A 22934-nucleotide genomic window follows, 5' to 3' on the forward strand; every position below is an offset into this window, starting at 1 on the left:
TCAGAATGTTTATTTATTCTCTTCTCATAGCAGATGTCTCTCTGCAAGATGATTTAAAGATTTATAAGATTAGTTTGAACAGTCCCGATTGTGTGACAGACAACATCACTGAAAAGACTGGAACCTCCCTCATCAGCATCTACACAGAGCTCTACATCACAGAGGGAGAGAGTGAAGGGGTTAATAACCAACATGAGGTGTGGCAGCTTGAGACAGTTACCAATATGAAGACCACCCGTGGCACACCAATCAACTGCTGTGACATGTTTAGCCCCCTCCCTGGTAGAAAGACACCCATCAGAAGAGTTCTGACCAAGGGCATCGCTGGCATTGGAAAAACATTCTCTGTGCAAAAGTTCACTGAGGACTGGGCAAAGGGCTTGGAAAATCAAGATGTAAATCTCCTGGTTCCCTTTTCATTCCGGGAGCTAAACTTGGTTAGAAATGAGCAGTACAGCCTTCTCACACTGATCCATGATTTCCACCCAATGTTAAAAAGGGTCACAGCAGAGAATCTTACTGACTGGAAAGTTGGGTTCATCTTTGATGGTCTTGATGAAAGCAGAATTACATTGAACTTCCGCAACAATCACATTGTTTCTGATGTCACAGTGACATCATCAGTGGATGTAGTATTGACAAACCTCATCCAGGGGAATCTGCTCCCATTTGCTCTCCTCTGGATAACAACCAGACCTGCAGCAGCCCATCAGATCCCTCCTGCATGTGTTGATATGGTGACAGAAGTACGAGGTTTCACGGACCCCCAGAAAGACGAGTACTTTAGGAAGATTTTCAGTGATGAGAAGCTGGCCAGCCGAATCATCTCACACATGAAGACATCAAGGAGCCTCCACATCATGTGTCACATCCCAGTCTTCTGTTGGATCACTGCTACCGTTCTGCAGGACATGCTGGGGACAGACGAGAAAGGACAGCTTCCCAAGACCCTGACTGAGATGTGCTGCCACTTCCTGTTGGTTCTGACAAAGAGAAAGAATCAGAAGTATGATGAGGCTCATGGGGTAAATCAAGAGCAGTTCATGGAGACTAACATGGAAGTTATTCTGAAGTTGGGAAGACTGGCGTTTGACCATCTAGAGAAAGGAATCATCCTGTTCTACGAAGAAGACGTGGAAGAGTGTGGTCTTGATGTGAAAGACGCCTCGCTGTACTCAGGAGTGTTCACAGAGATCTTCAAAAAAGAGAATGTGCTCTTCCAGAGAACGGTCTACTGCTTTGTTCATCTGAGCATCCAGGAGTTTCTGGCTGCAGTCTACCTGTCCCACTGTTTCACTGAGAGAAACATGAAGGTACTGAAGACATTCCTGGGAGACAACAGTGACAACAGTGTCAGTTCCTTGGATGCCTTCCTGAAGAAAGCCACAGAAAAATCCCTACAGAGTAAGAATGGCCATCTGGACCTCGTTGTCCGCTTCCTTCATGGTCTCTCACTAGCGTGTAACCAGAGTCTGTTAGGAGGCCTCCTGGGTCAGACAGGAAACAGTGCAGAGAGCATCCAGAGAGCCATCAACAATCTTAAGGAGATCAACACTAATGTTGTCTCTATGATGTTGCTGAAGGACCCTTACTCCCCCGACAGATGTATCAACGTCTTCCAATGTTTGATAGAGATGAATGACCACTCAGTACATCGGGAGATCCAACAGTACATGTCAAGGGACAGATCAAAGACAAAACTATCTGATATCCAGTGTTCAGCTCTGGCCTTGATCCTGCAGATGTCAGAGGAGGTTCTGGATGAGTTGGATCTGGACATATACAACACATCAGATGGGGGGCGATGGAGACTGATCCCAGCTGTCAGGAACTGCATAAAGGCTCGGTTAGTAGTCATATGAATAGAAAACTTACTAGAACAGACTTAATCTACTTTCACACCTAACACTTAACTAAAAATGAGGGTTAACATAACATATTCAGTTATAACCATGTTTCAAATACCATTTGAGACTCAAGCTGTGACCGGTGGCAGGGCCAGATTACCATATGGCGCTTCAGCCTGAGGCACAAGGTTCTGGGGGGCCCACACACAGACCCTCCAGGCAGCACCAATAAACTACCCCCCCCCCCACCCCCCATCCCAACAATGTCTCACAGATCAAAGATCTCTTAGTTCACTTCCTTGACAGTAAAACATTTTCTGATCTGTTTTCGTCATCTCTGATTTTACATGTAATCTGAATTTACAGACTCACCGGTTGTAAACTTGAAGAGACACACTTTGAAGTTGTGGCTTCAGCTCTCAGTTCTAATCCATCCCATTTGAAAGAACTGGATTTGAGTTACAACTTCATTCAGGATTCATTTATGGACCTGCTCTCTGCTGGACTGAAGAGTCCACATTGTAGACTGGATACTCTAAGGTCAGATTAATTTACATTTAACTATTTATTATGATGTGATTTATTACGTGATTATAATGTGAATACTGTGCTGAGACTTTTTCAGAGTCTGTGCTAACATACGTTGATGAGAATAATGATAATTAAGGCACAGTATAATAGTATCCCAGTATTTCTATTCCCAGAAATACTGGGAAATCTACAAGTTCCACACTTAACCGCATGCAGAGCCGTCTGGGATGTGCGAGGCCCTGTGCAAGACTTTTTCTCACACACACACACACACACACACACACACACACACACACACACACACACACACACACACACACACACACACACACACACACACACACACAGTTGCTCTGTGAAACCTTATTAGTTGCAGATTGCCTATTCCATCTTTCCTCTCTTTGGCTAGCAACCCCTAAGGGTCACCAAGCCCCGCCCCCTGTAGTGACACTATTTTGGGTCTCCAGCCAGCTGCAGGCACACTTAAAATTTCGTAGGAGTTTTGTTTCTAGTATTATTATTATTTTTTTATTTCCTCTTTTTTTCATTTAGACTGATTCACTGCTGGTTGTCAGAGAAATGCTGTGAAGTTCTGGCCTCAGTTCTCAGCTCTAATCCTTCCCATTTGAGAGAACTAGACTTGAGTTTCAACAACAGCCTGCAGGATTTAGGACTCACACGGCTCTCTGTTGGATTGAAGAGTCCACATTGTACACTACAGACCCTGAGGTAAATAAAGTGTTTTTCTCTGTGTGGATCTGTACTTGAACAATAACAGCAGTTTGTTGAAGTCTTTATTTCTCTGCAGGTTGTCAGGCTGTGGGATCACAGAGGAAGGCTGTTCTTTTCTGGCTTCAGCTCTGACCCTCAACCAATCCCATCTGAAGCAGCTGGACCTGAATTGTAACCAACCCGGAGAATCAAAGTTGCTCTCTGCTGTATTGGAGACTCTCAAGTAAGTAAACGTGGACTGTATCAATGTTGGTTAGTGCATCATTTCCACTGTTTCCTGTGTCAGTGGCTGGGCATACAGGCCAGGTGGGTGCGGCAGGCAGAACCCATAACATGCAATGCATAATTCCGCCACAACAATATCCATCATCCTCCCATCCCTTCTTTGTAGCTGTTAAAGATTATTTTGTGTGAAAACACTTATTTGTACACTCACACATACAGTAAATGTTGCATTACAATAATTAAAGGGACTATAGCATGAATTTAAAAAAAACTAGATGTCAGGGCTGCTTTGCGGCCCTCACATCTAGTTTAACGAATACAGGTCAAGAGACCCAAAACGCCAAAGACTGGTGTGAGGAGATGCTTCGCGGCCCTCACATTTAGGCCCCAACCTTATATTGTTCCAATTCTTCTCTTTCTACATGCCTGGCATTTGCGTGGCTCAAAGTCAAGACACTATTGCAGCGCTCTAATTCATCATAGTCTTCGAACATTTCCATTGTCATCACTTCTAAATAGTCAATTTCCTCCTCTTGGCTCAAAGTTAATTAAAATAGTTCAGTGTAAACAATATTGTCAGTTGTTCCCTCATCATTACCCTCAATGTAAACTTTGACAGCGCTGGCTCTCTTTCCCCTTGAGAAGGCTGTGTAGAGTTGGCCATGAGCGAACACAGGCTGATATTTATGAACCATGACGGCGACCTGGCCTAATTATAGCTCTACACACATGTCATGCGAAGTTCGGCCTCTCTGTCCTCTCCTCTCCTCTCGGCTCCTCTCCTGCCCTCTCCTCCCTCCCCGCTTTTCTTTGCGGCCCTAACCTTTAGTCACATCCTCCCAACCTCCCAACCTCGATCATGTGATAAAGAGGTCAGACTTCCTGTATCTGGTTGCTATGGCAACCTGCCAGATCAGGCTGAGGGTCTGATAGGCGAATCAGAGAATCAATCAAACCGAGAGCCCGATCACTGATCGAGGTGGGGTAAGATGCCGAAAACATAGCCATAGCTCTGATCAACAGTCTGTGACGGGTCTTGGAGGCATGTGGAGTGATCCTGTGCTTGCGAATCGCTGCCGAACTTCAGAGCTTTTGTCAATTATATAGTATAGTAAGATAGTAAGATATTTATTTGAAATAAATATTGTCCCTTAATACGTTTTATACAGGTTTAAGCCTAAACAACCACCCAGATCTTTGTCATTCCAAGCCTTTTCAGCTGCTCAAAACGTCCTCTTTGGGCAGAGGGGCGCTATTGAGGACGTTTGTCTGTCAATCATCACCTCCCCCGCCATCCTCACCGCTTTTCCCCGCCCTCATTAGAATACGGCCAATGGCGCCGGTTGTAAACAATAAGGGAGGTGGAAACTGAAAATGAGGGGGCGGGACTATTAGAAATGAGGTCCCCATGGTGACATCACCATGATGTCATACTGAAAGGAACAGAACTGTGCTATTTTCCATATAGGAAAAAACTATATTAACACACACTTCAGCCTTCACCTACGTATTTGTGTCCCTAGTAGCACAGGCACTGTTGCAGTTTGATTTGCACAGGTACCATGACCATCCATGAGTGTCCTGAATTTGGCATTGTATGCCCATGCACGGATTGCTGGCTGGTGCCATGGGGGTAAACAATTAATACACTATATAAATCTATATACTTCTCCACCAAGACAGATTGTTTATGAGTTTGGCCGGATGGGCTGCCTGGTCAAAATAATGGAAGGAGAAACACAGAAGGGTCAGATAGTGGAGATGTTGTGTTAGATTTATACATTGATGCATTGTTGTTCTACTTCCTACAGCGTGAATCATGGAGGAGAACACTGGATTAAACCCCAACTCCTTACAAGATGTGAGTATCTGTCTGACTGTGTCAATATCACACATTGATATTTCATATAATGTATTATTGATATTTTATACAATTTATTATACTCTGTTGGCTTCTCTCCGGATGCTGCCCTGAAAACCAATCGGCAGAGCTTCTGTGGAATTCAGACGGGTTTCTCTGGCCATGTCGTGGTCTTAAAACCAGCTGATTCGAGTTTACAAAACACTCCTAAGTCTCACTCCCCCCTGCTTGACACACCTTCTGCAATATTCAATCCCCATGTAAAACACACGTTTTACCTTTCTGTTGGCTGCAGCCAATGACTGGAAAAAGCTGCAGAAAATCCCTTTTCATCTCCATTCCCGTTTGTAGGCATACTGTAATATTAGGAGCATTTAGGTGACGCCTGCTGATCTTTGCATGATGTCCCCTGTCCTCTCACCACCTACTCTTTGCTGCTATGTGTGATATTGCTACTGCCATATGTACTGGACTGGCATAGGTGATGCGTGATGCTGCACTGTATTGTTTATTACTGTTTGTCCTGTTGTCTGTCTGTCTGTCTGTCTGTCTGTCTGTCTGTCTGTCTGTCTGTCTGTCTGTCTGTCTGTCTGTCTGTCTGACTGACTGACTGACTGACTGTCTTTAAAAACGTACCCCCATTCCCACACTTTGTTATACTAGGAATAGAAAAAGTAGCCGATCTTCAAACTAGCAACGTTTTACATTGTGGCGCGTTTTGAGCTTGTAGATCACCTTCTTTTGCTACTTATGAAAATGTTGAAAATGTACACTTTTTACTGTAATCTACATGATATTATATATATATATATATATATATATATATATATATATATATATATATATATATATATACATATGACTACATGCTCTAAATGGGGACACCACAGTGTCCTTATTTTGTTTGATGAAATTAAAGGATGATGATGATGATGATGATGATAAAGAAGAAGATTATCTGGATTACAAAACATTCCCTCTTTTTGTGTGTTTAACTTTCTATCAGTGAAGGATGTTTTAATTGTTTTAATGTTCTTTTTTTATTTTTTTAAAAATCTTTTATTTCATTTTTAAAGACAGTACAATGTTACAAAACAAAAAACAACACCACGAAAAACAAAACAAATAAAAAATAAAAATAAAATAAAAAATTACAATAACCAAAAAAAAACAAAAAAGACACAAAAAAAAGACAAAAAAATTAATGTTATTTAATGTTTACTTTCTCACCAGATTTCCATCGTCTCATACTGGACAAAAACACAGCCAACAGAAAACTATTTCTGTCTGAGAACAACAGAAAGGTGACATGGGTGGAACAGGATCAGTCATGTCCCGATCACCCTGACAGATTTGACTCCATTGAACAGGTTCTGTGTACAGAGGGTCTCACTGGATGCTGTTACTGGGAGGTAGAGTGGAGTGTAATGGCCCAAATAGCAGTGACTTGCAGAGGAATCAACAGGAGAGGAGATGCTGATGACTGTGTGTTTGGACGCAATTACAAGTCCTGGAGTCTGTACTGTACTGAAAATGGTTACAATGTCAGACATAATAGCAGGCAAAGTCACCTCCCTGTTGATCCCTCTGGCTCCAACAGAGTAGCAGTGTATCTGGACTGGCCTGCTGGGACTCTGTCCTTCTACAGAGTGTCCTCTGACACACTGACACACCTGTACACCTTCCAGTCAACATTCACTGAACCCCTTTACCCTGGGTTTGGGTTTTATAACCCTAACTTGGGGTTTGGGCCTTGTTATGTCTGCTCCCCAGTGACTCTTTGTGAGGACAAATAGTGTATGTTAGTGGACCGACAGTGCATCTTGAGGGACAGAACCTATTCATGAACACAGCAACACAACTACATACAGTTGAGTTGGAATACAGTGTAAATACATTGGAGTTAGCAAGGATGCTAATTATCATACATAGTACCTAACATATAACAATAAAACAATATTTTGCATGCCAAGTAACCTCAGACAACGAAGACCACAACAAAACAGCAAAATACAACAATATAAAGTCCACACGTGTAGAACTAAACTCTGTCTGTGTTAACACAGACTAAAATTACAATTACAAGAAATTGGTGAATCACAGCAAAGCAACGCTAAAAATGTAAGTATGTAAACAGTTCACTCTGTGTCTGTGGTAACAGACTCAATTTTTAATTTCAAGGAGGACAGATAATGTCTGTGTTTGGACAGATAGAGTGTCTGTGTACCAGATGAACAAATGTGAAATTTCGAACAGAGTTGACAGAACCATAATGTTTGGTATGAATATGTTTGTCTGTTCCAGTGCATGTCCATGTGTATATAATTAATGATCACACAGTGTTCATTAAACATCCTAATTACAGTATAAAAGCAGAACTGTGAATGCTCATCCTCCCCTCATATAGGAAATAATTATTTCATCATAGAGCACTTAACATAATTAACCTTCACCTGTTTTGTTCATATCGTATAGCATTATTGATAATGAACATTTTCTCCTAGTAATAGTAGAGATATAACATGTTTTACTGTTTTACCCAATAGCCTAATGCCTTTTTGGATAGTTGGTGAACTTCTCTTTTCTTTTTTAATATACCCATATCTTCAACAAAAGAAAAAACTGTATTTACATTGTGCAAATATTCCACCAATAAATAATTATATACATTTTGGACTAAATGGTGTCATTGTTGTGTTCATCAATTACATTTTTCCAGAATGTAAGCTGAGCGGGTGACCTTTCCAAGTGTTTTGCTAAACCATATATAAAAAAAGTTGTAATATAATAATTTCCATTAATATCAACAGAATGTGTTAAATCATCTATTATGTTGAAGTTAACTTCCAACCAGCATTGTTGAGTGATGCAGGGTCATGACCTTGTAGTGTAGAACGTAGAGTTGAATTCCTCAACCCATGACATGTTTTTGCTCCATTGTTGATCCCCATTCAGGATAATTCTAAGAATGTTTTTTATGTTTTATATATAATTATATATCTCTATATTCTGATAGTACTCATTGCTATAGAGTGTTTGTTCAGTAACAGGGGTCTCCATGTCTCGCCAGCTCTTTATTTAACATAAAATGCATTTTCAGGTCAGAATACCAATTTCATCTAACCGGGAGAGAAAACTCACTCTATAGCAATGATTATCATGTGAGTGATCACAATATAATGCTTTAACCTTTTAACAAAAATACATAAATGACCACTTAAGCCCAATGCAAAAAAAAACCTGAAACAAATCAAAAGTTCAAAATGTTTCACAACGCAATGCATTCTGCAGGTCACTGTAGTTGACGACCAGTCATCCTCTCTGATGACTGAACACCTTGTAGCCTGGTTTAGTTGCTGAGTGCATAGCCCCCTCTTAGTGTCCATTTATGTGTACTAACGTTCATCTACCCTGTGCTGTTCTGCCCACTTACACATCACATTAGCGCCAACATTTACACTCATGTTTCACATCTCATGCGTATTTTGTGTATCTCAAACTTTGTATCTGAAAATACAAATTGCTAATTACAAATCTCAAACTTTGGATCTCAAAATACAAATTCCAAATGACAAATCTCAAATTGTGGAACGGAAAATTCAAATTACAAATCTCATGTGCAGCTGTTATACTCTGATATCAATTATGACATTATAATAATGTGTTAATTAATGATGTTAATAATTCATGTATGTATTTTAAATGTAAATAATATATTTTATTTTTGTTTTGTTCTGATCACTGTTATAAGTGTTATTGTATATCTTGACTTGAAAGAAAACAGCCACACTAACATTCAGTAATTTAATATAATTTTTATTGTTATACAATTAGATGATCTATGTACAGTACAGTCTACAATCACACATTTATTCATCCACATTTACAGGACATCATCTCAGTGACTACAAGACAAAATAGAATAGAACAAGATCTTAATTATTATAATTAAGATCATTGATTATTATCAAGATCTTGATGAATGGTCATTTGATATATGGATTTGTTTAGGTGAGAATTTGTATTGTCCATTATTTAATCTGGTTGTCCAGCTCTGCATTTTTTAAAGAAAAGAAAAGAACACACAAATGGTAGCAGATAAAATGTCTATCGTGCTACATGTTTATCTCTCTTCTGTAAGCACAGTAACGATACAAAGCGTGTGGATCATCTCTATAGCCTACACCACTGGTTCTCAACCTCAGGTTTGGGGACCACCAGCAGTCCAAATGGATCCTTTACAGGTCTGTAACTCTGAGAGTATACAAACGGAACTAAATGGACCTATTACGGGTCTGTTACTCTGAGAGTGTGGTTCCTACCTATCAACCATTAAGCTGGGGATCCCTTGGGACCCCCTCAAGGACCCATTGGGGTCCCGGGACCCCACTGAGAACCACTGGCCTGCACAAGTCAAATCAATGATGCAGATTATGATTCATTCATACCACATATAATTTCTCATTGATTATTGATAGAGAAACACCCACAAACTCAAAACATTGTCAATGCTCTGATATACATTCATAAGTGTGACGTCTTAGGGTTTGACACAGATTACATGACAATCAAATACTATAAATAAGTTCATCATCGTAAGGCCACTGCATGAGTAATACATTTGGAAATATATTTTGTTATTTTAAGCTTATCCATCTGTGCATTATGAAACAACACACAATTTGTGTTACTTGCTGTAGGTCTAGGCAAAGAGCACATTTGACACAAAAGTTGTTACTAATCACTCATTTAGCTGTTAGCTAAAAATCTACCAGTTTTGGCCATTTTTCTCTTCAGCCTTTTATTTAATTAAAGCTGCTTGATTTAATGAATGAAGCATTATTTGAACCAGTCTGTGTGGTGGAGTATGTTAATACAATATAACTTGTACATCTGCAGTGGTTGGAGGTGGTCCCCCTGCAATGTGACATGTGATCTCATTTCTTTTTCCCTTTTAACAGCACATATATTTATTTTCTATGATTAATACATTTTAGTTTTGATTGTTTTATTTCACACTTGCTTTGGCAATGTAAACATGTGTTTCTCATGCCAATAAAAGCCCCTTTGAATTGAAAATGTAATTGCAGCTGACTTGTGGACGATTGCTGAAGTTGTAGCTCCTACGGCTGCCAACAGATGTCTGTTAAGGGTTCATATTACTGGTTGTGGGTTACAGAGGTGGACGGTATATTTTGTGTATGGGGGGGGTGTTGTACAGTTTCATGCCTCATTTTACATTCATCTCAATTATGGAGTTATTTCTCAGCAATTAATGCTTTAATCACCAGCTTCTGCAAGCAACTGCCCAGTAACCACATTTGAGGATTTTGATTTGAGGACGTATTCAGAATTCCCTGTATTTCATCATTCCAAATATTTAATTATAACTATAATCCTTCCCAGAAATACACAGTTGTTGTACACCAAGACATCGGCGTAGTGTCGATTCAGCTCATCAACATTCTCTAGTACCTTAGATTAACATTAGTCTCTCTTTGACATGCATTACAATACTGCAATCTCCCTGTATCTCTCTCTTCCCATTGGTGTATTTAATCTGGCCCAGAACCCAAAACCAAATCTCTCCATAAGTGCTCAGCCCTCGATGATTATGACATAATAATCAGTGTCTTTGGTTATAATTCTTGCACGAAATGTTGACAGTTTGCAATAGATTGCAATTACTTCCTCACTGCTTGCCCCAAAAGTTGTTTCTGGTGGAATTTACTTCACCACTTGAACTTTTTTGAATATATTTTGCCTATAATGCCATGCCCAAAACGGGGATGTCACGTCGAAAGTGGTCAATATAATGTGAAACTCAGTGTCTTGAATTATTTCCCCAGAATCTGTTCTATTTCTGTATATTATTCATATTATATCGTGATATTTAAAAGTGCCAGTTTGTTTGAAATGACAAATATTAGGTGTGATTGCCCACAACTGGCCACACCCATAGGTGCTCCCTGATATGTGGCTCCATTATCCCTCTGATCCCATCATCATCAGGAGCCACTTTCAGGGCCAGATCTCTCAATTAAATTGGCAGTATTTTACATACAGCTCAATACATAGCAAAGACAAGAATAAATAGAATGAAGTTACATGTTTGAATGTTAATGGATGGGGACTTGAAATGGTTTATGTGCTGATACTATGTTCTATCAACATGGTAGCATATGCCCCCCCCCCCCCCCCCCCCCCCCCACCCCCCCAAGGGCTCATCATAACCATCTGAGCAGCCAGCAGCTGGGTGAAGCTGGAACTGAATTTCCCTATTTGAAATGGCACATATTAATTTAAATAGAAATGTACGATTCAGTCGACGTGGTCTGTATATCTGGAAACGTTGATATGCATGTATTTTTTTAGTTCATAAATGTTGAACAACATTCAGCATATCTGTGGTTTGAGGAAAAGTACAATGTTTTTCTTTGGCGACCAGGCTGCCAAAATATTCCAGCTTTTTCCTTCCAATCAAACACCTGCAGGTTTAGTAATTAGTAATTAGCACACAACCAACCAGAGAAGAGAATTAGCTGGTGCAGCACTTCAAACAACAGAAACAAACAAACCTAGTCACTTGATAGGAAGAAACAACTTTGTCACAAACCGATGTCATCGGTTCTGACGCGTCTACAAACCCACATGACAACCTGGACTTGAATTGTATTGACTATCATAATACTGTGGGAAGACTGTATGATCTATAACTAGTAAAGATTTAGCAAAAGAGCTGAGTATCTCAAACTGTCTTTGAATAGCAGGAGCTGACTGGCATCTGTTGAGACCTTCTCCAACACATTGTGTTTCTACTGGGGGCCCGTAGGCGACCCCCAGTGGTCCACAGTGTAATTGCAAGGGGTCTGTGACATAATAAAAAAAATATATTAAAATATCCTTTGGCCACTACAGACATACCATATTTCCTCAAACAGTGACTGGGGCATTTATTAGAAGCAGGGACAGGCCTTTGTTTCTCATTCCCTCTGTTTGATAAGAATAGCTGTACATAGTTTAGTACAAAGCCTTGTTTTGATCCTCTCCCGTTTGCCCTGCAAGATATGATATGTATTTTTAAATTCTAATGTGGTGTTGTCCTTGATGATTGTGCAAATATTATGCTGCTTAATGCAGTTGTATTGCAATAAAGCAATGTAGGTTTCACCAAGAATTAGTCCGTTTCTGTTGGGGTCTGTTGGGGCACGTGGCGACGGGGTGGAAGGTCATCCCACTGCACTAGTCTCTCAAGCCAGACACATCTTCAAATGCTACAGAGAGTGTGTAACTACACCTCCTGGTATCTGTTTGTCATTTCCGTTCATCTCTTTAAAACGATTTTTTGAATTTCCATTTGTGCTAAGCAGCAACACAGATATGCTTTGAATAATTTTATTTAGTGTAGGACTTAATTACGCGTCAGTTGAGACAAAACGAACGTGAGGGGAGGGCGTCCACGTATTTCCAGCGCTTCCCGTTGGACAGACTATTCGTTGGAAGCATTTGAACGTTGAGTGAGCCAACACGTTAGTGTGGAGAGAGACTAACACCGCACCAACAGACACTGACCATCTCCCTCCTCCTCCTCCGTGGTCCTTTCTCAACGTATTGAGACACACACAGGGAGGGGGGGGTCTCTCAGAGGACGTCGTCGGGGTTCTCCTGGACAGGGGCCCGGTTCTTGCGTCGGGGCCGCAGCCCGGTGAAGCAGGACGAGGCGGTGAGGGCGATGCGACTCAGGCCCACGTTGAGGCAGTGCACCTCGGAGGTGACGGGGACTTCGGCGAAGAGCGCGCGGTCCCGGTAGAGCCGCACAGAGCTGCTACCGTCACTGCTGCTCTCCATGTCCCTCACCACCGCCAGGATCTCCTGCCGCTCTGACTGGCGCGTCATCCCCCTGATGTTCAAGATGGCCGACACGTGCTTCTTCCTAGGAAGGAGGAGTGTGGGACGCACATGCAAATTAGTCGCGCGTGTAACAGCCTCTAAGGCCTATGTATCTTTTATTAGTGTCAAATCTATTGAACTAACGTAGCTTTATCGCACACACACACACACACACACACACACACACACACACACACACACACACACACACACACACACACACACACACACACACACACACACACACACACACACACACACACACACACACACACACAGTTACAGGATACCAATGTTATCCAATCAGGCGAGAGAACTCATGCAGGACACAGAATAAACAAGTGCAATTGACATAAAGAAATGAGCAGACAAAAATAGAGCTGTAACACTATAAAATGAAAACAACAAAAGTTTTTGTTTTAACCAAACAATATGATACTATCTACATCTAACTCTGAGAGTGTACAAATGGAACCAAATTGGCCCTTAAAGGTCAATTTGGTTCCATTTGAGTTAAAGGTAGGGTAAGTGATATTTTTTGGTATATATATCTTTTTGTTAAAAAGGTTAAAGTACTATATTCTGACAGTAATCATTGCTACAGAGCGTTTGTTCGGTCACAGGGGTCTCTCCAGCATTTAAGCCAATCAGGAGAGAGCACTGAAAATGCATTTTCTGTTTAATAAAGAGCTGGAGAGACATGGGAGACTCCTTTTACTGAACAAACACTCTATAAAACGAGGAGTACTATCAGAATATAGAGCTATTTAACACTTATTTTAACCAAAGTAAATCACTTACCCTTAAATTACCTCTAAATTGACAATGTTAATATTACAGTGTAGCGACAGTTGACTAGATGTAGTATGTCCGTGCGTGTGTGTTGGGGTGAGTGCATAATGGCATGATGGGAAGAAAGAGAGATAAAATAAAATAAGATTCTTGAATCAAGAAGGTTTATGTGTCACTACTCATACTGGAACAATCAGAGAAATGCAAGTGTGTGAGGTCTGTAAAAGTATACGCCTACTATGCAACATCAACACAACAACAATAGTGTTGATAAAGCTAAGTTAGTTTCGATAGATTTGACACTAATAAAAGATACATAGGCCTATAAAGGCTGTTACACATGCGACTAATTTGTATTAATTTAAACTGCTGTTTATGTTATGAGTGCATCCACACAGAATGCAAATATAACACAGCGATAAAGTGACATATTTACAAATGTTTCACCGCTAATAAAACCACCAAATTAATAGTTTGATGTGAAATATCGTATCATTGTCTTTCTTTTTTTTTCATGCCGCTCCCGGTGTTTAAGGACCTTTAGGACTGATTCATACAGTCCTTACCGACTCCATAAGATTTAAGGACATAAAAAGTCACATATTGCAGCTCCAACACCGAGCCAGGTAAAACAGCCTTCGGTTTTAGCACTCCCATCTCACTGGGGCAATTTAGAAACGTACTGGCTAATCTTGTTGTTCTAAATTGTCATTGTTTTAATTAAGATGTCTTAATTATTTTTTTCCATACTCTGTTCTTTGCTTGTTTTCACAATATATAACTTATTTTATCCTGCTGTTCTTATTTTCAATATACACTGTCGTATTATGCCTTTTGTAATCTCGGCATCATTGAAAATGAGGGCTCTGGCCTCGATGCATTTCCGAGAAAATAAATAAAGGTTGAACTAGAAAAAGTGCTCCTCGGAGCACAGGTCTCCGCCAGGTCAGGTAGGCTATTGTGGCCTCCTGGTGGCGCTATAATAGGCCAACGTGAAAAGGGTGCCATTTCTTCTTAGGCCTTGCACGACAATCAGACTGACTGCATTCATGATTTGAGGCATTTTGTTAAAAACATGTGTTTCGCTAAATTAGACCTGTTGGTGGCGCTATAATAGGCCAATGTTAAAAGGGTGGCATTTGTTCCTCAGCATAGTGTGAATGCGCGTGCAAAGTTTGAGCGCAATTGGACGGTGCGTTCATGATTTGCGGAATTTTGTTCAAAACAAGCCAATAATGCAAACTTTAGATGTCAATCTTAGCCAATCAGTATGGAATATAAAAAATCAAACACATCCATCGTGATCAGATGACTATAGAGATCATGTGTACCGATTTGCGTGAAATTTGGATGAAATTGAAAGGAGTAGTATAAAAAAAATTGTTTTACATAAGTCGGCCTCCTGGTGGCGCTATAAAAGGCAGATGTGAAAAATGCAGGGCAAAGGTTTTTCCTTGACCTATAGGGAGTGTGCATACAAAGTTTTACACAGATCGGTGCAACTATAGGTAAAAACACGAATCGGCCTGTTATAGCGCCACCATGAGGCTGATTTGAAAATGTTCAAATGGTAGTTCTTCCTCGGCCTAATGGGAATGTGCGTGCAAAATTTCACGGAAATTGCATGCTGTGTTCATGATTTGAGGCATTTTGTTCAAAACGGAGCACTCCTGCAAACTTTGGAAGACATTTTTAGCCAATCAGGATGGAATATTAGAAATCTGAAAGACCCGTTTCGTTTAATGACAGTAGAGATACTGTGTACCGATTTGCGGGATTTTGGGACAAAATCTGTAGGAGTACTGTCAAAAAATGTGTTTTGCACAAATTGGCCTCCTGGTGGCGCTATAACAGGCCCCTGTGAAAAATTTGGGGCAGAGGTTCTGCTCTGGTATCCAGGGAATGTGTGTGCACAGTTTGGCTGCGAGCAAGCCAACGGTGCCGGAGATTAGCTGTACACAGACAGATCGAAGGACGGACACACGGACGGACGGACGGACGGACGGACGGACGGACAAGGGGTAAAACATACTCTCTCGCCATGCCTTTCGGCCTGGCGGAGACAATGAACGAAAGCTAAGTGTGGGTGAAGCGTAAAAGAGAAAGAGGTGGTACCTGACATCAGGGAACTCTCGGACCAGCACCCCCACCTCCATCTGGATGGACGGAGTGTCCTCCAACACGATGATCTCTGACAGACGGGTCAGAGCACTGTCCAGCCACGTAGCAGGAGACTCCTGCAATACACACACACACACACACACACACACACACACAGTACTGTTATACTGAGAGGCCGTTTGTTGTGCACGGTGGCGGAGAATGCATGTCAAACAGCTCATATATTATGAACAATACAGAGTCTAACATGGCGTTCAGGAGGCGCAAGCGAGCGAGTAGGCAGGAACAGTGGTGGATTGGTATCAAAATGTATTTAAAGTACCAAAAGTAAAAACTGATTATACAGATTGTCCCATTTCAAGTTTTCAAATGTATAAACATCTTTTGAAAATAGCAGATCTACAAGCTCACAATGCGTCGCATCGCAACGCATTGTGAGCAGTGGTGGAAAGTAACTAAGTACATTTACTTAAGTACTGTACTTAAGTACAATTTTGAGGTATTTGTACTTTACTTTAGTATTTCCAATTTCCAATACTTTTACTTCTACTCCACTACATTACATTACATTACATTACAGTCATTTAGCAGACGCTTTTATCCAAAGCGACTTACAATAAGTGTATTCAACATAGGTAGGGAACGAAAACTACTAATCACCAGAAGTTTTAAGTACATTTCCTGCAAAAACAAGCAACCAAGAGTATACCTAGCGCTAAGGTAAAAGTGCAATATATCAGCTACCTACTTTCTTAAACAGATGAGACAAAAATGGCAAAATCAAATGGGCACGAGCTAAAACAAATAAGTGTATCGACTAAACAAGATCCAATAAAACAATACAAAAATAAAACAAGAGTTCGTACAACTAGTTAACAACAAGTAGGCCAGGCAAAGAGGAAGGATAGTGTTTCCTGAAGAGGTGGGTTTTCAGCCTGCGGCGAAAGATGGGCAGTGACTCTGCTGTCCTGACATCAGTGGGAAGTTCATTCCACCACTGTGGGGCCAGAACAGAAAAAAGTCGTGACCGTGTCGATCGACCAGAAGGACCGTTGAGTGGCGAGGGAGTCAGTCGCCCCGAGGTGGCAGACCGGAGTGGTCGGGCAGGGGTGTGGGCATTGACCAAAACCCGGAGGTAAGAAGGAGCTGTTCCTTTCACTGCTCTATAGGCTAGCACCAGGGTTCTGAACAAGCTCCAGAGGTCTGATGGCTGATGCCGGAGCACCAGCAAGGAGGGAGTTGCAGTAGTCCAGGCGGGAGATGACAAGAGCCTGGATGAGCACCTGGGCTGTTTTCTCCGTGAGGAAGGGGCGAATCCTCCTGATGTTGTAGAGGAGGAATCTGCAGGACCGTGTCACTGATGCGATGTTAGCCGAGAACGACAGTTGATCGTCCAGGGTCACACCCAGATTCTTCGCAGTCCGAGTTGACGTCACCACAGCATTCTCAATGGTGATGGCCATGTCTCGGTGAGGACAGCCCTTCCCCGGGATGAACATCAGCTCGGTCTTGTCCAAGTTGAGCTTCAGGTGGTTTGTCGACATCCACTCCGAGATGTCAGCCAGACAAGCAGCAATGCGTGCCTCCACTTGTGTGTCAGAGGGGGGGAATGAGAGGATCAGCTGGGTGTCATCGGCATAGCAGTGGTAGGAAAAGCCATGGGAGTGGATGACAGCACCAAGAGATGTAGTGTAGAGAGAGAAAAGAAGAGGACCCAGAACCGAGCCTTGGGGAACCCCAGTAGTGAGCCTGTGTGGTTCTGACACAGACCCTCTCAGCATCACCTGGTAGGAGCGACCCGTCAGGTAGGATGCAAACAGGGAGAGTGCAGAGCCTGAGACACCCATCCCCTCGAGGGTGGAGAGGAGGATCTGGTGGTTCACTGTGTCGAACGCTGCAGACAGGTCCAGGAGTATCAGGACGGAGGAGAGAGAGTTCGCTCTAGCTACATCTCAGAGGCAAATATTGTACTTTTACTCCACTACAATTATTTGAAAACTTTAGTTACTAGTTACTTTTCAGATATAAATTATGATATTATGAAACATACATTACCCACTTTAGCCCTATTTTATACATAGGCTATTTGAAAATAGCCGATCTACAAGCTCACAACGCGTGTTGTGAGCTTGTAGATCTGCTATTTTCAAATATTTAGTACTTTTACTTTCGGTACTTTAAGTACATTTTGTATTTTGTACTTTTACTCAAGTACATTTTGAATTCTGGACTTTTACTTGTAACAGATTAATTCTATATTGCAGTATTGGTACTTTTACTTAAGTAAAGAATCTGAGTACTTTTTCCACCACTGATTGTGAGCTTGTAGATCGGCTATTTTCAAATGACAGAAAGGAATATAGGTCTGAAAAGGTTAATGTATGTTTTGTAATAATAATCAAAATCCACAAAGTAACTAGTATCTAAAGTTTTCAAATAATTGTAGTGGAGTAAAAGTACAATATTTGTGTCCGAAATGTAGTGGAGTAGAAGTAAAAGCATTGGAAATTGGAAATACTCAAATAAAGTATATTCCCCACAGAATAGGGATGCTGTAGGTTGGAATCCAGACTGATTTGCTACGTCCGTCTTATTCTCACTTCGCTGGTCAGTCTGGCCGGGGTCCTATTTGACACGTATTTCAATTACGTAGGCAAGTCAGGAAGTGACTCGAGTTTTACATTGAAAAACACCGGTCCCGCCCACAGACCAATCAGAAGCCGTGGGTCGTTTTCTCCCGTTTGTGCACGGAGACAGGCGGCTTACCAGACTGTGAAGCGAAGTGAGAAATAAATAAATGCTGAACGTAGCAATCAGGGATTTTCTAACTGTTTAAATGGAAACTGAACTGGAAAGCCTGGTGACACCACACTCTTCTTCGGCTCATCTTTCATGTGGTGTCCCTCAAGGATCAGTCCTTGGTCCTGTGCTGTTAGCAGAATTCTTAATTCCCCCTTGTCACATTATTTTCCAAACCACGGCATTTCCTTCCATTGTTGAGCAGAACTTAACCCAGCTCAAGGATAGACACTCAGGTAGCATCCCAAAATACCATCTTTAGTATGCTTTGCCGAGGTTACATTTATAAATGCTTTGATCTCAACATTTGGGTACGTTTGCTGACAGACGCAACACAACACACCCGCCCCACACAAACACAAACACACACACACACGCGCACGCACACACACCTTTGTATTGACATACTTGCGAGGGCATACATTTTTCAGTCGGTAATTTCATGACTTCCATTTTAACCCTAACCTGACAGCTTGAGTTTAATTGCGCGGCAATGTCGCCAATAGCAACAATGGTTGATCTAGTTCACAACGTGTAGTGAGCTTGTAGATCGACAATTTGGGTACCTTAAAACAAATTGTCCTCAAATTATACTATAGTTATGGGGTACATTTGGTTCTCACAAGTATAGTAATATAACACTCCCCCCCCCCCCCCCCCACAAACACACACACACACACACACGCACGCACGCGCACGCACGCACACACACACACACACACACACACACACACACACACACACACACACACAGACACAGACACAGACACACACACACACACACACACACACACACACACACACACACACACACACACACACACACACACACACACACACACTGACCAGGTCCTTAAAGAGAGCTTTGATCTGTTTGCCTTCCTCTCGGAGTCGTGCAGCCATCCTCTTCCTCATCTTGGCTGAGGTACAGATGATCCTGCCTCTCATCACGGAGCGCAGGTACTCCGTCATCACCCTCCTGTGAACCTCTGCCACCAGCACCTACCAACCACACACACACACACACACACACACACACACACACACACACACACACACACACACACACACACACACACACACACACACACACACACACACACACACACACACACACACACACACACACACACACACACACACACACACACACACACACACACACACACACACACACACACACACATACACCAGCGTAACTGTTGGCTCCTCTGTGGATTCACTCTAGACATCTTTTTGCAGAACATACCATGTACACTGATTCCCATTCTCATCTGTCAATAAAATATAATTTAAAGAAAAAAAAAATCTTAGGGTTGGGGTTCGTATTTATACCTAAGATTTATACCTGGTTGTGTGCAGCAATGCATTTCTCACTCACACTTCTTAGGACGGATGTCCCAAGAGGTCAAACGTTTGAAAAACGGCACATGTTTACTAGAGGGGATATGAGTTCTGACATAACTAAAAGTCGGCTGAGGCGGACTTCGCAACGCTCGGCACGGCGGCTTCCTCGCCTGGCGGCTCGCTTGGCGGTGCCTCTCGTGGCTCAAGTCCACTTTAGACGGCACGCCTCCATCGTTTTAACTGTTTGTTAGCGGTTTGAGAATGGCACGTCCGGGATGTTTGGACTGGAAGGGTGCCCTCTTCCAGTCAAACGGTTGACGTTTGGTCACATTTGTACCGAGAAGTCACGCCGGGCCGTTTGGGGAGTGAGAGTGTGGTGCACGTGCAGGTGCCGCACACCAAAAATAGCAGCAATTACTGCTTTAAACTTAGGCTTAAAAATGGCACAAAATTGTCTGTCTGTCTGTCTGTCTGTCTGTCTGTGGCTACGCGTGTGTGTGCGTGTGTCTGTGCGTGTGTGCACATACGTGGTACGGAGGGCTGTCCATGCGGCGAAACATCTTGAAGTGTTCTTTGACCAGAGACTGGATCTGTTCAAAGGGCTCAGTGTTCGTCAGCCATTTTCTCTTCACCAACTTGTCAAAGAACGGCTGCACGGGGAATCAAAGAGCAACACGAGAGAACAGGAGTTACAACGGATTAACACAGTGGAATCAAAGAGCAACACGAGATAACTGGAATTACAACGGATAAACACAGTGGAATCAAAGAGCAACACGAGATAACTGGAGTTACAACGGATAAACACAGATATTGTACTTTAAGCTCCTCTACATTTCAAGGAAAGCTGTCAGGTAACACGTAACTTCTGAACAGTGGCGTAAAGTAAGTACATTTACTCAAGTACTGTACAATTTTGAGGTACTTTTACTTTGCTGGAGTATTTCAAATTTTCAGTACTTTTACTTCTACTGCACTGTATCTCAGAGATTGTACTTTTACTCCACTACAATTATTTGAAAACTTCAATTACCAGTAACATTGCAGATATAAATAATGACATGACAAAACATACATTAACCACTTTAGCCCTATTTCATACCTAGGCTATTTGAAAATAGCAGATCTACAAGCTCACAACGCGACGCATCGAGACGCGTTGTGAGCTTTAGAGCCCGACCGATGCCAGATTTTTGGGTCCGATGCCGATGCCGATTTTGAGAATCCTGGACCACCGATTGCCAATGTTTTTGACCGATATTTTGTAATTAAATAAAATAATAAAAAATAATTTTCAAAAACGTATAAACTTATTTTTTTCATTAAAGTTAAGAATACAAGATTGAGTTGAGAACATTTAAATAAAATGCAATCACATTATTACAAATAAACATGAATACAATTATTTGAAAACTTTAGTTACTAGTCACTTTGTAGATTTGAATTATTACGATACGATACGATAATACTTTATTGTCAGTTTGCACTGAAATTTGTCTTGCGACCCAGAAACAGCCATGTATGCAACATATAACAGTACACACATTTGACATGACACAAGAAAACAACAAAATACAAATACATACATAAAGACATGCAAAGACAAGAGCAATGTCCACCACTCAGCCTACCCCTGGCTTATAACTCCTGATTAAGCCTCAATGTCGTCTGATGGACAAAGGACCTCTTCAGTTTGACCTTATTGTATGTAGGAACACTGTATCTCCTGAGGGCAGCAACCTATATTCTCCATACAAAGCATGGCTAGTGTTTGAAGTGATATTCCTTGCCAACCTTATCATACTGTTATCATACGTAGATGTATAGAGCCTCTGAAGTGGTTGTCCAACAATCTTTGAACAAATGTTCACTTGTTGCAGCAGTTGTGACTTTAAAGCTACAGACAGACATCCATACCAGGTGGTACTACAGTACTGCAGGACACTCATAATAACAGAAGTGAAAAACAAAAGAAGAATCTGTCTACTAGCACCAAAAGATCTCAGACGGCGAAGGAAATAGACTCTTTGTTTTGTCTTCTTACCCACTGATTCAATCTGGTCTTTCCATGACAAAAGGTGGTCTATTACTACTCTACGCTATTATTAATATTATTACTAAACATACATTAACCACAAGTCTTCAGCCCTTTTTAAACTTTGGCTATTTGCAGTGATGGAAAGTAACTATAGTACATTTACTAAATTACTGTACTTAATACAATTATTTGTACTTCACTTGAGTATTTCCAATTTCCAATACTTTTACTTCTACTCCACTACATCTCAGAGGCAAATATTATACTTTTACTCCACTACAATTATTTGAAAACATTAGTTACTAGTTACTTTGAATATTTTGATTATTATTACAAAACATACATTAATCACTTCAGCCCTGTATAGGGCCATTTGAAAATAGCCGATCTACAAGCTTGTAGATCTGCTATTTTCAAAATATTTTTATACGTACATTTGAGAACTTGAAATTGATTGAAATTTGATGCCAATACTTTTGTACTTTTACTCAAGTACATTTTGAATTCCAGACTTTTACTCGTAACAGAGTATTTCTATATTGCAGTATTGATACTTTTACTTAAGTAAAACATTTTAGTACTTTTTCCACCACTGACTATTTGAAAATAGCAGATCTACAAGCTCACAACATGTTGCTATGCAGTGCGTTGTGAGCTTGTAGATCTGCTATTTTCAAAACATTTTCATACATAATGATAAGGGGGTGTAGTGCACTTCTAAATTTAGGATTTGGGTTTTGGTCAATTGATT

The 22934-nt window shown here is 41.3% G+C and overlaps 3 protein-coding genes across 6 annotated transcripts in view; 2 read left to right on the forward strand and 1 right to left on the reverse strand.

Annotated features, from left to right (window-relative positions):
• LOC311050053 (NACHT, LRR and PYD domains-containing protein 12-like) overlaps nucleotides 1-7121 on the forward strand; it is a gene marked incomplete at its 5' end in the record, with an annotated part of 31556 nt that extends 24435 nt beyond the window's left edge. The window contains 6 exons of the mRNA XM_084064019.1: nucleotides 31-1846; nucleotides 2214-2387; nucleotides 2931-3107; nucleotides 3187-3333; nucleotides 5147-5196; nucleotides 6430-7121. Of these exons, the coding sequence (XP_083920145.1) occupies nucleotides 31-1846; nucleotides 2214-2387; nucleotides 2931-3107; nucleotides 3187-3333; nucleotides 5147-5196; nucleotides 6430-6992 (2927 nt within the window). The 3' untranslated portion in view covers nucleotides 6993-7121. The remainder of the gene's footprint in view (nucleotides 1-30; nucleotides 1847-2213; nucleotides 2388-2930; nucleotides 3108-3186; nucleotides 3334-5146; nucleotides 5197-6429) is intronic.
• Nucleotides 1-22934, forward strand: part of LOC311050670 (uncharacterized protein) — a gene marked incomplete at its 3' end in the record, with an annotated part of 728236 nt that overhangs the window by 26156 nt on the left and 679146 nt on the right. The window lies entirely within an intron of this gene.
• The window catches only part of exoc3l2b (exocyst complex component 3-like 2b), a 157480-nt gene continuing 145982 nt past the window's right edge, over nucleotides 11437-22934 (reverse strand). For all 4 annotated transcript variants that reach the window (XM_084065397.1, XM_084065396.1, XM_084065398.1 and 1 more), the window contains 4 exons: nucleotides 20673-20795; nucleotides 19645-19800; nucleotides 15994-16115; nucleotides 11437-13129 (listed from right to left, as the gene is read on the reverse strand). In XM_084065397.1, coding sequence (XP_083921523.1) covers nucleotides 12838-13129; nucleotides 15994-16115; nucleotides 19645-19800; nucleotides 20673-20795 — 693 coding nt within the window. In that variant the 3' untranslated portion in view covers nucleotides 11437-12837. The remainder of the gene's footprint in view (nucleotides 13130-15993; nucleotides 16116-19644; nucleotides 19801-20672; nucleotides 20796-22934) is intronic.

This window comes from Gymnoscopelus microlampas, assembly GCF_963454915.1.
Source record: "Gymnoscopelus microlampas genome assembly, chromosome: 8".
NCBI classification, from domain to species: domain Eukaryota; kingdom Metazoa; phylum Chordata; class Actinopteri; order Myctophiformes; family Myctophidae; genus Gymnoscopelus; species Gymnoscopelus microlampas.